The sequence below is a fragment of the Perognathus longimembris genome, chromosome 4 (genome assembly GCF_023159225.1).
Source record: "Perognathus longimembris pacificus isolate PPM17 chromosome 4, ASM2315922v1, whole genome shotgun sequence".
Classification (NCBI taxonomy): Eukaryota; Metazoa; Chordata; class Mammalia; order Rodentia; family Heteromyidae; genus Perognathus; species Perognathus longimembris.
Window position 1 is genome coordinate 21,074,457 of NC_063164.1, and position 16,596 is coordinate 21,091,052.

Here is a 16,596-nt window from a genome sequence, read left to right on the forward strand (position 1 = left end):
CAGCCATTCATTTACAAGTTCTTTCACAACCCTGCCTCCATGTGTGTAGAGACACTAAGTCTTATACTCCTTTGACCCAGAGCTTATTGAAGGGAAGTCTTTTAACTAACAGCGGTGTCTTGTATGACACCGTGTATGTTCCTTCAGGGTTTATTTTGACTGCTGTTGCCTAAGTGGGTGATAACATTATTTACTGCTATTGTATTAAAAATATAGAAGGAAGAAATAACATTAACACACGTTTGTACTCATGGTAATTACCTCAAACTCTATGCCGTTGATATTAGGACCAGTGTAGAATATTAAAGTAATACCAACATGAATATTTAATATAAGGACATGCATATAAATCACGGTTTCAAATTTAATATATCTGATGCTAATAATTAATTTCATTAAAACTTAGCAGAGATAAGAAACAAGTGAAAGATAGGACAGGATTTCAGCAGATGAACCATTCTATAATAAAGACTAGTAAGTGAAAAATCCAAGACTTAATTAAAGTCACTTACCCTTTTATCTTAGACAAGTCATAAATAATACAGGCCTGCCTGCCCCACTGCCAGAGGTACAGTGGTGATATTTTATTAGTTATACAGGAAATATTTTTCTACATTTATTTAGCTGTTAATTGTCACATATCTCTAATATAAATGTCATCAATTAACTAAAATTATTCTTGCAGAGTAAAAACAGATGGGATGTCTTCCTTTGAAGAAGAGCAGTATCCAGGAAAAGAGAAAAGGAAAAGAGAAAAGAGAATGTTCAATTAATTCCTCAAATGACACAAAAGAGCAAATAAAGTCCTAAGTAATTAAATAAAAACAATTACCAAATTTTACTAGATTCTGATCTAAACCAAATTTTATCTGAGAAATTATTGACTGAGAATTTCTAGAACAAGTTTCTCCTTTGCATCAAACGTGAATAGACATAGAAAAGTTTTGTTCTCCTCTATAAACATTTTTATTGTGTTATCATGGGAGATTTAATTTCAAGTAGCGTATTGGAAGATAAATTTCCCATAACTCAAGAAAAGGGCAATGAGTACCAGTTAGAACGTTGCATTATAAAGATTCTGTCAACTGATTCATCTCACCAAAGATCATTCTTACTAGGGCAATAACCATAAAAATCTAGTAAGTCTTCCTGATCACCCACAGATAGTAATAGGCACTAAGAAAAATTAATGATAGAAAATCCTTAACTGGATTGCCATGACAACTAGATTCACACACCTCTGAGCTTGGTTACTTATGAATTTTCAGATCCTAGCAAGTGCTTTTTCTTTTTTTAAAACTTATGAATTGGCATCTTAGTATCTGCAAAATTGTCTCAAGAACTCAATGAGTGAGTTCCCATATAATAATGAAGAAAATTGTACCAAACATGAAGAAAAAAAAAGTGGTTGGTCTCAATTTGATTGGATGATGTAAGTAACTAGAAAGCTAAGTACTAGAAAGCTTTTGGTATAGTAAATACAGAATTTGTCCACAAAAGAAGAGTCACTTTCCTATGGAGAAAAAAATGGAAGAATTGAAAGCTACAGATGTTATTAAAATATTAATCTTTATTCCTTTCTCCCTAGTTTTAGAGTCTGCAGCCTGGAACAGTGTATTCTAGTCCTAGTACATTGTGTTTGCCTTTGTAAAATCCATCCTGTGACTTGTTGAGTTTATTCTACATTGCCTTGAAATATTATATGCAGAGACCTTTCCGTTTCTTTTAAGGGACATTAATCAGTAGCTCTAAAGTGTCTCAGGTTAATGATAAGAATGCACCACTCTCTCTTGTTCTTTGTCTACTTTAACTCAACTTATTGTTGACTATTATTTCTGCAATTGCTTTTATTCATTGATAAGGAATGAATCTGCATTGTCCTTAGAGTTCTATTTTCAACTCCATAAGCTATTTTGGCTGTTTCACAGCTTTCACATCTTTTCTTATGTTGAAGATAGGAAGAGATATTTCTAAATTCTCTGGTTTACCTGGGAAAAATGTTGAGAGGAAAACTTTTTCTCAGTTTGGTTTGGTTGGGGGGTTATTTTATTGATATTGTTTTTGTTAGGTGTTTTTCCCTTTTTTGGTCAATTTTCCTACCTTGCATTCTTCATAATCCCAACAGACTTTAGAAAAGATCAATGTGTCCTCTTTGTGCTGATGTCTTTACTTTGCATTCTTAGATATGCCTTTGCTGCTTATTGATTTTATTCCCTGTTGATATAATTGGTTTAATTCAAATGCTCTAATAGGTGATGTTCTATGTTTGCTAGGCACAGTAATAAGAGCTTGCTATATCATTTAGCCGTTACATACCTGTATTACTTTCTAGAAAGACTAAACATAAAGCTCCCCTATAACCCAGCAATCCCACTTCTGGGCATTTACCCAAATAACCAAAAAATTAGCAATATCTGAATCATTTACAGTATACAATTAGGGTATATCCAAAGTGAATAGAATTTGATAGAAAGAATATATTTTAAAATATGTATAAAATCGAGACAATAATGATTCATCTTATTTTCACTCCCCAAACTAGTTCTTGTTTTCCTGAACTATTGAGAACAATTATGACTCCTTATGCCATCCAAGCAGGAAAAAAAACTACAGCAATTGTACAAGTTTTCTGTGCAGTGAATTACTGCAAAGTTGGTAGCTTTAAACATTAGGAATATATACAGTTCTGGAGGCTACTTATCTGAAAGGTGTTGATGAGATCAACTTCTTTACAGATGCTCTAGAGGAAAATTCACTTCCTGATCTTGCAGCTTCTGGAAGCTGAATGTGTTTACTTGACTTGGAGCTGCCAGGCAGCATGTAACATCAAGCTTACTTTGTAGTTTTTCTGTGTATCCCTCCACTCTGCCACCTGCCTCACATTGTCATCCTGCTTGTGTCTGCCTCTGCTGGCCTTTCTATAATGATATTTGTGTGGTCATTTACCACCAACTTGGGGAATTCAGTAATCTCTTTATGTCAAAATTAACACTTCACTCACATCTACAAAGACTGTTTTTCCAAATAAGGCAAATGTTCACAGGCTCCTGAGATAAGGATGCAGCCATATTTTGAGAGTCATTACTAGCCTACTATAGAGAAATTGGTGATGGATGTCTATGGTAATAAGTAGGACCATATGTAATTACCAGGAGTGACCTAATCTGTCATTGTACATACAGGTATTATCTTCAAAGATTTGTCCAAGAGGACCACATTATAAGACTCCCAAGAGAAAATGCATAACATATTAAGGCAGAAAAGATTAAGAGAGCTTAGCTGAAGCATTTTTATCATGTTTGGGTAGCATTAAAGAGCACCCACAACATTTGCTGAAATACCTCTCATCTGGCAACAGCATGGTTAGGTGGAGTAAGGGGAGGGTTGCCTTCTGCTCTCTTCAATATTCTGCTACTGGCTTGCATTGACAAACCTAAATAGATGCCAAAGAATAAGGCAGGCTGTGATCTTCCATATGAATCAGTATCTCTGTGCACGTGAGGGTAGAGAAAGTTAGAGTTGGAGCTTTAGTGACAAATACAAATACCAAGCCAACCTCACAGATCATTCGTGTTCTAGCTGGAGACATGGCCCTCCGTAGACGAATGGATCAGGAAAATGTGGTACATATACACAATGGAATTTTATGCCTCTATCAGAAAGAATGACATTGTCCCATTTGTAAGGAAATGGAAGGACTTGGATAAAATTATACTAAGTGAAGTGAGCCAGACCCAAAGAAACATGGACTCTATGGTCTCCCTTATTGGGAATAATTAGCACAGGTTTAGGCAAGTCACAGCAGAGGATCACAAGAGCCCAATAGCTATACCCTTATGATCACATAAGATGATGCTAAGTGAAATGAACTCCATTTTATGGAAATGATTGTTATATCACAGTTGTAACTACTTTCAACATCCCACATGTATCTGTAGTTTCTACTATTGATGATGTTTGTGTATCACCTTCTTGTGATTGTATCTACACTATCTCTGTGATCTTATCTGAGTGTATGGGAAACAGTGTGTACTGGTATTAGAATTAGGAAATTCAAAGGGAATACCAAAATTGAGAGACAAAGGGTAAAATAAGAGAAACAACAACAAAAGCAATACTTGCAAAACTGTTTGGTGTAAGTGAACTGAACACCACAGGGGGGGGGAAAGGGGGAGGGGGAGGGGGGTATGAGGGACAAGGTAACAAACAGTACAAGAAATGTATCCAATGCCTAATGTATGAAACTGTAACCTCTCTGTACATCAGTTTTATAGTAAAAAAAAAAAAAAAGAAAAAAAAAGAAGAAAAAAAAAAGAGACATGGGTTAACCCACTTTTTTCCAAGATGTATTGTAACTTTCCCCATATTAAATTTAATTTATCCAATACTTATTCAGTACATAGGATGTTAAAGCTTTCAATGTAGCAAAGAACTGACTGGATCTTTTTTTTTTTTTTTTTTTTTTTGGCCAGTCCTGGGCCTTGGACTCAGGGCCTGAGCACTGTCCCTGGCTTCTTCCCGCTCAAGGCTAGCACTCTGCCACTTGAGCCACAGCGCCGCTTCTGGCCGTTTTCTGTATATGTGGTGCTGGGGAATCGAACCTAGGGCCTCGTGTATCCGAGGCAGGCACTCTTGCCACTAGGCTATATCCCCAGCCCTGACTGGATCTTTTAAGCAATGTTTTTAAAATAGCAATGTGAAACTAAATTGAAGTAGGAGTCAGGAAGAAAATATAAGAAAGATTGCATATTTGAGCCTCATTGAGATAAACAATTAATGGGACTTGGAGACACTCTGGGATGCAAAAGAATACATATGTGAAACTCAAAGTTCAATTCCAAGGTTTTAAAACAGAATTTGAAAATGTTCGGCCATATACAAGTTTAGTAAAGGATATCACACAAGTTTATGTGGGGATATTATTTTCTTTGTGCCTTAAGCTTGGCATCTAGTGGCATCTATGTTGAGATTATCAGAAGACTTTTGAAATATAGGTGGGCTCTTGGATTGAGGTAATTGGGAAAGTGGAACTATAATGAAATTTTTCTTCAATTATAACATTATCTTATATCTTTCTATATGCAATATGTTATACGACAATTTGATTTATAAAAGTAAAATTTATTAGATTATATAACTGCTTTTAGAGAATCATGAGAGTTGGAGACAATAAATGTATATTTAAAAAAAACACCAGTTGATTCCAACTTAGAGATGACATGGAAATTACAGGAGAAACTCTTAATATTAGTACAACACTATTGTCACATTTAGAAAGGCACAAATATTTTCAATGTGGTGATAATGTATTTTATTTTCACCCTGGAAGAAAAATATTATGGTATTCTCATGACAAATTAGTTGCAAATGTTTTGACGACTCTTAAAATTGAAAAGTTTTTTTTTTTTTTTATCTTTGATGTTCATAAACAAATCCATGTAAATGTAGTATCTGCAAGCAGCCATGGAACCATTTTAATGTTTAAGATATGAAAAAGAGAAGCAGGAGTGAGGTTTTGGGGACAGGGTAAAAATCACTAACTTTTACTGGAGAGAGATCTTGACTAAACGAAATAAAACAGGTCAGGAATTTACAAATGAGAAAATAAAAATGTGTTGACTTAAGTAAAAGAACATAGTCTGTGACCTTTTCAAGAGTAATAATTTTAATGGTGTGAATGTAAGAAAATACCAGATAAGCCAGACCCCTAAGGAGCAAAGAGTATAAAGAAACTGTCAAAGTGGGAATAATAAATATTCCCAGGCTAGAAATTGGGGTAAAAGAAATGAAGGAACATTCGTTCTTAGAATACGGAAAATATGTATAAATAAATCCAATATTTTTCCCATTAAGACCTTGCATGATGTGATACTTCACTACATTTTCAGTATCAACACAACAACAACAAAAGCTGGCAGTAGTGGTATGTACCCCTTATCAGCTGTGGAAGATGCTTATATAGGAGTTTCATGACCTGAACAAAGCAGAAAAAAATATATGACACTTTACCTCATAAACAACCAGAGCAAAAAGGATTTGAGTCATAGCTCAAAAGCTATTTGCACTTGCCTAACAAATACAAATGCCTGAGTTCAAATCTCATTATCACTGACAAAAAAGAAAAGCAAAAGACCCAGAGGAAAGTCAAATTCTACATTGTTTAAAATTCTTCACTAAGATTTTAATTGTACAGTAGTGTCAAAAGAAGACTTTATCTGACCTGGTGCAGGTGGCTCACACCTAGTTACTCTGAAGACAGAAATTGGAAAGATCATGCTTGATGTCTACCCAGGGAAAGAGTTCATGAAAACATAAAGCAAGCAATAGCTGGGCATCTTGGTACATACCTGTCATGTCAGATATGTTAGAAACTGAGAGAAGGAGAATCTTGGTTCCAGGCCAGCATAGGCAACAAGGTTCAAGGTCCAACAGAAGAGGCAATGTATGTAGGAATGTGCCTGTCATGCCACCCATGACACAAACCATAAATGGGATAATCTTAGCCTAAGCCAGCCATGGAAAAAAAAATGCATGGCCCTATCTTAAAAACAGCAAACCAAACAGGGTTGAAGTAATGGGTCAAGGAATAAAGTATTTTATATCTTTGTAGGAAGCACGGAACGCCAAGTTTCTATCTCACTACTGCCAAAATTAAAACAACAACAAAAAATAAAACTAAGCTAAACAAAATACAAAATAACTAAATCTGACATTTGACCATTCCATGAGTAAATGACCTAAGATGAAAATAAAAAGTGAAGATTGACTCTAAAGACTTATGAGCCTTAGTCCTTTTTTCTTTAAATTTTTTGGCAGGTATTGTGGTTTGAACTCAGGGCCCCATGGTTATTCCACCAAGTCTTCATTGTTGACACGCACAACTTTAATGGGAACTGGAAGGCAGTTGTAGACCAACTTAAACCGATGGCATTAATTCCACCAACCCATAGCTGCTCACCTGTAAGCCAAGGGTTATTTATTCATGACATGAAGGGATAGATGCAGATTTCATTAATTCCATATATATGGGAGCCATCTGTAGCTAAGTAGGTATGAAAGAGATTATTATGGACCCATAAATTTATGTAATTTTCATTATTGTGCTTATCATTATTTCCATAGTAGTCTTTTTCACCAATGCCCTGACAATCATTAGGGGCTACATTTGTTCCAAGCATTTGCAAACATGCAAACTGTAGCATAAAGTGCAGCTTTTTGTCTACATTGTCTTTTTTTTTCCTTCCCCCTTTTAATCTTCTTTATCCTTTCAGTAATACGAGTTTTCTCCATTTTCAGCCAAAGGGTATTGAATTAATGGTCCATGGACATAATCTAACACTGAAAGTCTGACTGGAGTTAACACTTTTTTTCTTCTTCTTCTTTTTTTTTTTTTTTTGTAAAATCACTAACCAACACAAGTGAGGAAATCAGTGTCAGTGTCAAGATGGCTTCAGAAAAAAAATGGTAGCTTACTGTGAATTATGGCATTGCTCATTTTTATTATAGTACAGAACTGTCTTCAGCTGAAAATAGAGATACAAATAGTATATGGTTAGAGACTAATGAATGGGCCACATGCTTCAAAGCTTTCTGTGTAGACTCTGGGAGTCCCTGGGTAGTTAAAAAAATGTCCTTATTCAAGCCAGACCTCATTATAAAGAAAAATGGTCTTGCCTTAGAATTTTTAGTCTCATACTTTTTATATTTTCCCCTCTGCACAATGAGAACAACCTTTAATTTACGTACAAGGAAAAAAAATAACCAAAAGGGAGGGAAAAAAACAACAACCATAAAGGTAGAGAGTAATTTTATTTCTGGAAAAATAGAGAATGTACCTGTTGGGTTGTATTTTTCCCATTGGCCTTTAGTGACATTTTCTACTGACAGCAGCAAAGATCTAAAATTGCTTCTGTAGACCCCACATGGAGAGAAGTAACAGAGGGCATTATTAATTTTAACACAGTAATTTATTGAAACCTAGCACTACATGATTAAAATATTGGGATTTTTTTTTCTCCTTTCCATCCCACATATCACTCTAAACTAATCCACATTCCCTTTTCTTTATCTGCTCCTCTCTCCTCCAAAGGCCATCTGCTATTCCCTTTATGAAAAAATAAAACCTACAATTAGTGTCTTGTTCGTCTTTTCTTTCTAAAAAAAAAAAAAAAAAGAGAACTATTATGCAAATACTCTGCAATTTTGTTTCCAATACTCTTTATAGTGTGATGAGCAATTTTCTTTAATACAAACCCAACTCTTTTGCCAGGACTTACTAACAGATTCTTTTTAAAGAGGATTTCTACTTTTCTACACGAAAACTCCACTACTGTAAACCTCCCAAATGCATATTTGGAATAACATTATCATTACTTTTAGATTTAGAGTAGGACAAAACATTTTTTGTTTTCTATATTTCAGACTAAAATAAGGGTTAAAATGATCTAAAATCTTTCTTTTACTTTAAATATAATCATTCTTTTTACTTTATTAAATGATCTGTTCAAAATACTACTTTCTGTGAGTTAGAGAAAGATGTTTTTCTTGTTTTTATTCCTCCCTCCTGAAAATATCTGGTAAATTATGACAATCTACCTGTAAGCATAGTTTACTTATTTGAGTTTATTTGCTTCTCAGGAACTAAGTATAATTTGACCTAATTCACTGAAGTATAGCTAATGGGAGGTGTTTGAGGCTGTCTTGTTAGCCAGATTAATGCCCACAACATGAAGTACTGATGAAGCTGAATTAAAAATTATCCTATTTTTACTATCATAAGAAGCCCTAAGAAGCAGAAATTCTAGGGATTAAAACTGGTCCGACTTCTAATTTTATGACCCAAGGAAGGAAGCACACTCACTGAGCCTCAGTTTCCTCACTGTATAGCTGAGGTCACCTCTTTCAGCTGCTCACCAGGGTATAATGAAGGTCACCCTACCTTTGCTGATCATTGCTTTCTCAACAGCTTATAGAGACAAATATTGATCAAAAGGTACCAGATCTTGTCAAAATTGTGTAGTTATGAATAGCCCTGTCCATTTCCAGTTGAGCACCTGGGTATGTTTTGTTTGTGGGCATATATTATAAATCAATTAAGGGAGGCTTTAGTTTTTAGTATGAAAACAAACAGTTCATACTAGTTTAAATTATAGGTAATTTGTTTCCATAAATGCAAACACATGAATACCTATACATTGTTCCCTCTTTCTCCATCTCTATCCTCCCCCCCACCCCGCCCCGCGGTCAAATCACTTTAAAAATTGCAAAGATAAATATATCATATATAAACATTTCAGACCTCCTAAGATCAGGAATATTTATTAAGTAATGCCACTGCCATTCTATAATAGTTAATATTGATACAGTGTTACATAATAATGTTCCCTACTCATATATTCTTGGTTGTCTCAATAAATGTCTTTTTCTAAGTGTGTTTTTCTCTCCAACTCATGAGCCAATCCAAAACCTATCTATTGCTGGATATCTCACCTTTTAAAAAATCTCTCTCATAACACTGACATTTTTAATTAACTTTTACTAGCTCCCTTCTATAATGTCTTAAAATGTGGAATTGATTAATTCTTTACAATTATCTCAAGTTAAATATTATTGATGATAATATTATGTAGATTATCTTTGGTGGCTTTATAAAAGCAAATTTTACTTCTGTTTTTAAGGGAGATGAACATTATTTTACTAGATTTTATAATATAGAAGCACATGTCAAACATAACAAATTACAAAACTATATCCCTTTTGGTAATATCTGTTTCAAATTAAAAATACTACAAATTTTGATGGAAGGCTAACTTTATGATTCACTAGGTCATCACATGTGTACTTCTTATCTTCAATAACCTAAAGTGCCTTTATGATTATGGTAAAATGTGACTCAATTTTTCCATTTCTATATATGTGGAGAATGGACTAGAAAAAAAATTATAGTCTCATCAGGTCCTCAAATTTTACAACTCTATTAATAAGAAATCTCTTATAACTTTAAAAAGAAATAAATTTTGATAAAAAATGAAGTTGCACAACAGTGCTTTCTTAAAATGTTTATTCTTCTGTGTAAATTGAAAATGGTATGTTAGTTATACTTATTTTTCTTTGCATTTTTACAACTTACAAATTTTATCTTTTTATGCCGTCCAACTCTACATTGTTAATAGAAGATAAAAGTCAAAGTCAACCTGTTTTTCCTGCAAATAGCCTATTTTTATACTTACTGAATCCTGGAACTGAGTCCAAAGGTTAAAATTCCATGATATACTTTGAGATTCATTTTAATATGATTAGCAGCAGTAAAATGCTATATTGTTCTTAATACAAAAGAGAAAAGGTTGGGATTGGTTTTATGGGCAGGTATTTTATAATTGATTCCATTTTCTGTTGTACTTTGTTTTTTGTTTAATTTCATTTAATTAAATCACTTCAGGGATCAAATGTTTGCAATAATTTCATGTTTAATTGGTTCCATTGAGTGCCGTTAAAAAATCCTTTTCAACATGTTTAGCACAATGCAAGAAACTGGAATTGGGAGGAATTCTTAACTTGAAATGATGCTATCGTTATTTTTACTTTCTTACAGGAAGCCCTGATCATGGCCAGTATGGACCATCCACACCTAGTTCGCCTATTGGGTGTGTGTCTGAGCCCAACCATCCAGCTCGTTACCCAGCTCATGCCCCATGGCTGCTTACTGGATTATGTCCATGAGCACAAGGATAACATTGGCTCACAGCTGCTTCTGAACTGGTGTGTGCAGATTGCTAAGGTAAGTGCCATCATTCCCTACTCGGGTGACATGTCTGCCTTTTACCTCTGGATCTGGAACAATCTGCCTTTCATTCCATTTAAATAAGATAAATTATGCATTGATCATTACAGGGACGTTTTATATGCAAACCACAGATGAAACACATCACCTGCCTATGTATACTTTTGGATTATAGTTCTATGTCCTTCATATTATGTCGTTTAAATGCCTCAATAAGCACATTAGATCCTTGGTATCCTTACACACACACACACGTATATATAGATATATGTATGTAAATACCTATAGATGCACACATCTATCTATCTATCTGTACATATGTGTAAACATGCACACACACTGAGATTACTGAAGATAATTTATGAATGTGCAGAATTCATGGAGATGGAAATTCTGTTAAAGACATACTTCTTTAAAAGCAAATATAAAAAATTCACTTTATTATATAAGCATGACAATTTTTCCTTATTTTGAGTGTGTCATTTGCTTGAAACACTGTGATGATCAATTTGTTTGTTTTAGTGTTGTCAAGTTAGCTAGCAAAATCAAGAAAGACACCCTTATTAAACTAGCCTATACTGTTCTTAACATTAAAAACGGTCAAATTGTAAATATCTCCGTAGATATTTTGGTTGTTTTTGGTTAGGCTTTAAGGGTATTTTTATCTGACCCTAGGGCTCAGGCATATGACCAAAGATCTCTGGATGATTCTAGATATGGCTACAGAGTGAATGGGAGGACACTAGCTCCCCCTAGAGACTGTGGTTGGAAGATGCTGTATCATGTCTTCCCATTGTTTGGGAAGGGACAGACTGGATCTTTTAAATGCAAATTCTCCAAATTTAAATCTTAACTCAAATTTTGGAAGCATTCTGGAGACATATAATCCACCAGTCTGTCACTTTGCTTCTGGTATACATCCTGTATGTTTTAAGAACTTATTTTGGGGCTGGGAATATGGCCTAGTGGCAAGAGCGCTTGCCTCCTACACATGAAGCTCTCGGTTCTATTCCCCAGCACCACATATATGGAAAACGGCCAGAAGGGGCGCTGTGGCTCAGGTGGCAGAGTCTAGCCTTGAGCGCGAAGAAGCCAGGGATGGTGCTCAGGCCCTGAGTCCAAGGCCCAGGACTGGCCAAAAAAAAGAACTTATTTTGATTGTCTGTACCAAGTAACTTCCTTGACATTTTTATCTTCGTAAAACAAGCTGTGATGAGTTTTAATTCACTATATTAACTCTCAGTCAAAAAAAATTCATGATCTGATTCTTTACAAATTCTCTACATGCATTCACACTGGAACTTAATATAAGGTCAAAATGTTAATTTACTAGTTTTATTTATTTATTCTTTCCTGAGGAAAAATTTGGGGGCTCACAATGATAACTGTAGCTACCAAGGAAGCTCAGATCAAAGTAGAATTCAAGTTCTAATGCCAGCAATAAAAAATAAAAGAAGAGGGGAACAAAGAAAAAAAGGAAAAGAAAATAACAGTGGGTAGATAGCATAATAAAAGAATACACACTATCATTTAGGTAATATATAAGTGCAGGAAGGAAAGACACACCTCAGTGATTTTATTGTAACTACAAGTATTTGATTTTGAATCCCTAGACATAAAAAATTTAATGTTTGTTCTCAGACTATGCTAGGATGGAAGGAGTCAGAATTATGTATAATATTCAGCATTTTTGGCCTTTGGAAGAAAATAAAAGCCACGTATCTTATCCTCCCCCTCTTTTCTACACGGAATTCTCAGATGTGATTTATTCTACTTGGGCTCTTACAACTTCTAATTTTCATGTTAGAAAATTGGTTTATCTGTAATATTAAAAAAAAAAACATGTGAAACCATTGGCAAACTACCAGAGAAGAGAGGTCAGGGGTAAGTCTTAGAATAAGACAGTCCATTACTGAAGAAGAGCAAAGAGGAAATTCTAACTCTTCCATCTCTAGCTAGCAAAGGTCAGTGTTAGTATGCCCTCCTATTACTGTACAAGTTTCAGTTTCTGACTTCTTTCTGAAGAAAATATTGTTTGTAGCTTCTTACTGCTGCTGAATTTGTAAAACCTGGATACTGAGTATAGACCATTGTTTTTCACAGTCTTGAAGCTTTCTTTTGAGCTTTGTTGGTTTGTATTACTTTGTTGTCAGTGCCCGTCTCTCCCCCCTCCCCTGCTCCATCTCCTACTACTGGATTGCAGTTAGATTCAGAGGGAAGCTTCCCAAGACATTCTTGTTGAGTGTTCAAACACTGGAACCTATAAAAAAAAAAAAAAAGGAGGGAAAAGGGATGATTATGAAGCTATTTAAGAGGCATACTGTACCCTTCCAGGCAACTCTCAGACTTCATGATTAGGCTATAAATTCATCCACTTTGTGGGGGAGGGGGGAATGAGGGAGAGGTAACAGTACAAGAAATGTATCCAATGCCTAATGTATGAAACAGTAACCTCTCTGTACATCAGTTTGACAATAAATTTTTTTTAAAAAAAATCTTCTGAAAGGAAAGGGAAGACCCATTAAATATTTTTAAGAATTAAAATTCTAATATGCTTAACCAAGATGATTTTGTCTAAGAATCTCTTTCAATTATTTTTTTAAAATACTTCATTCTAGCACGTAAGTTGACTGAGAAAACTTGTAGTATCTCAGAATTCATCTTTATTTAGATGTAGTTCTGATTTATTTTTTTTTTATCTCCCACTCTACCTTCTTTGTCTCATCTATATCAAATTTCTATCTGAAACTAGTTAATCCTAGGTTTTAGTGTCCCTTGAAATGTAACAGTGGACTTTAATTTTCTTTATTTTTGTTTTGAAAAAATATAAATTATTCTGAAAGGAACGAGGAGAGAACTCATAGTTCAAGAAGGTAGCTCACAATGACTAGAAGTACAGCTGATTGCCACGTGAGGATATGAATTTCTCCTCCATACACAGATGCGAAGTCTTTCTAACATCTGAATGTATTACATGGAATGATTTTGCATTGATCTTCTTCCCTTACTCTTTTTGCATTTTTTTCCCAACAGTCACCACACAGACTAAGTGATGGTAATTTTTTCGTATGGTCTAGGCCTTACCTTCTGCATGAACAAAAATGAAATTCAACGCTAAATGCCTGGTAGGAGATAAAGGCATGAGTTGGATACTACCATTACTCATTTGTTGATATCCAAGTGCAGATTGTATATGCTGGTAAATTCAGTGTTAATGCAGGCATATACAAACTACAGAACTAAGAATATAATAGATTTAAAATTACCACCTATCTTTATACTTAATGGCATAATAGTAACATTTAATACAGTTTAGAAATTTGTAAATATCACTGATTTGATGGGCCCTTTGAATATATTTTGACACTGAGAAGTGTTTATATTTTATAAAAAGCAGAGTAGAATATAAATATTGAATTTATAATTCATAATTCATACTAATTGTGGCATAACAAGCTCCATGTAATGACAAGCCACAATTAAAATTTAAACAGATTTATTTTGTTGTCATATAAGCCACTTGGGGGGAAGGTTGATAGCTTATTTTTTAAATTTTTACTGCTGTTATTTAAATTTGAATTTACTATGCATGTTGGTGAATTGTCAGTTCTTTGAAGAAAGTCAGACTCATGAATTTGGCTCAGTTCGTAAATACCTTTGGGGATTCTCCCAGAATCATATTGCAAACTCAGCTAAAGACAAAGTACTGATCTCTGAACCGTAGATGCCATTGATTTCTTCACAGAGATCCAGGGCTCAATAGTTTTTTTTCACTGAAGAGGCACTAGTGAATTTTTGCAATCTCTACATTTCTTAGAATCATGTCTTAATTAGAGATTTAATCGTTGAATCCCAAAGGATAATTATAGTCTTTGTCGACCAACACAGATTATGTTCTGTTGGTCATTTAAAAAAGAGTAGTGAGTGATATTATTCAGGGTTCATCAGATAATGAGTAGCAACAGGACAGATATCAAGATAGAGAGTTTTTGTGATTGATAATTTGTTTATATAGCTAAATTTCAAGAGCCACTGGAGACCTAGGTGAACTTACTCTGTAGTTGTAGTGTCCTATTAATGGCCTAAGAACTACATGAGTGGATGTTATAATTTCAGTCCAAAAGATCTAGATCATAAAAGAACCAACGTTTCAACTCCAAGTTCAAATAAAGTACAAAATTGATGTTGTATTTCCAAAGCAACGAAACATTCAGTCTTAGTCCAGAATTAGCCATTTGTCCTATGCAGGCTTTCAGCTGTTTGTATAAGGCCTGCCCACATTAAGGAGGACATAGTACTTATCATAGTCTTCCAAATGTTACCTCATTCAGAAACATCCATAAGTATATACAAAATAATGTGTAAATAAAAGTCTAGGTTACTAATGTCATATTGATACATAAAATTATCATACTGAGTTATGATAGAGCAAGAATCCAAAGCTCTGAAAATTCAAGAAAGAACAATGGGCTGGGGATATAGCCTAGTGGCAAGAGTGCCTGCCTCGGATACACGAGGCCCTAGGTTCGATTCCCCAGCACCACATATACAGAAAATGGCCAGAAGCGGCGCTGTGGCTCAAGTGGCAGAGTGCTAGCCTTGAGCAGGAAGAAGCCAGGGACAGTGCTCAGGCCCTGAGTCCAAGGCCCAGGACTGGCCAAAAAAAAAAAAAAAAAAGAAAGAACAACATTTTAAAAATTACAAAAAATATCATGATTAGTGAGGTCCTGGGTGCTCACACCTGTAATCCTAGCTACTCAGGAGGCTGAGATCTAAGAATCATGGTTTGAAGCCAGCCAAAGCAGGCAAGTTGTTCGTCTAATCTCCAATTAACCACCAGAAAACCAGACGTGGATCCGTGACTTAAAGTGGTAGAGCATTAGCCTTGAGTGAAAAAGCTTAGGACAGTACCTGAGGCTCTGAATGCAAGCCCCATGACAGACAAAAAAGAAACAAAGGAACAATTCAATATCACAGTTCTCATATATAACTCGAAAAGATAAACCTACGTAAACAAAAAAAAGATGACTTCATGTCTCAAGAAATTAGAGATAATGCCCTTCCTGTAGTTATTAAAGAGGGTATGGAAGGAAATAGCACTTGGTTCCATCACTTGGTTTCTGAAATGACTGAGGAAAATTCCAAAGTGTCTGTTAATCCATTTCCTCAAACAGCAAGTGGACATAACTTTAACTATGCTGTGATGGCTGTTCTGAAGTTGCTACCGGTGCTTAGTTGCTTAACAGAGAGTTCTACGACATGAAGCCCAGCCACACATTATTTAATTTTTACCATCGAAATGAACTAATATAGTCCTGACATTTTCAGAAATATGCAGGAGGAAGAATATGAACTGAAGAGAAACAAGATTCTCATTTGAGTCCTGAAACAGTTTTGAGTCTATCAGGAGTCTTTTCCTTTCTTATCAGAGGAGTAATTTGAAGTACACAAAATGCCTCAAGCCTGTGTTTATTTACCTCATTTTCATTAATGAATCATTAAAAGTGACTGATATTAACCTAAGAGAAAATTAGACAAAATGTTTCTATAGAATGTGGGTATATACATATGTCCTTTATTCATTTATACTCATGAATATGATGAATATGCATTAAAACCTATTGTAATTACCATGGAAAGCAGTTGGATTTTGGAATCAGAAAGTTCTGGCAACCATTCGCTAGAAAATTGGGCATTTTTTAATTGTATGAATCTCTTTACCTGAATTTCAGACATATTAATGCCTATCCAATTAGGTTGTTATATTTAAGTAAAATATCTCATTATCTTAACATGTTACCTGACACAACATTTCT

The 16,596-nt window shown here is 34.7% G+C and overlaps 1 protein-coding gene across 3 annotated transcripts in view; it reads left to right on the forward strand.

The window, feature by feature from the left end:
* Erbb4 (erb-b2 receptor tyrosine kinase 4) overlaps positions 1 to 16,596 on the forward strand; it is a 975,681-nt gene that overhangs the window by 818,011 nt on the left and 141,074 nt on the right. For all 3 annotated transcript variants that reach the window (XM_048344825.1, XM_048344826.1, XM_048344827.1), the window contains one exon: positions 10,592 to 10,777. In XM_048344825.1, coding sequence (XP_048200782.1) covers positions 10,592 to 10,777 — 186 coding nt within the window. The remainder of the gene's footprint in view (positions 1 to 10,591; positions 10,778 to 16,596) is intronic.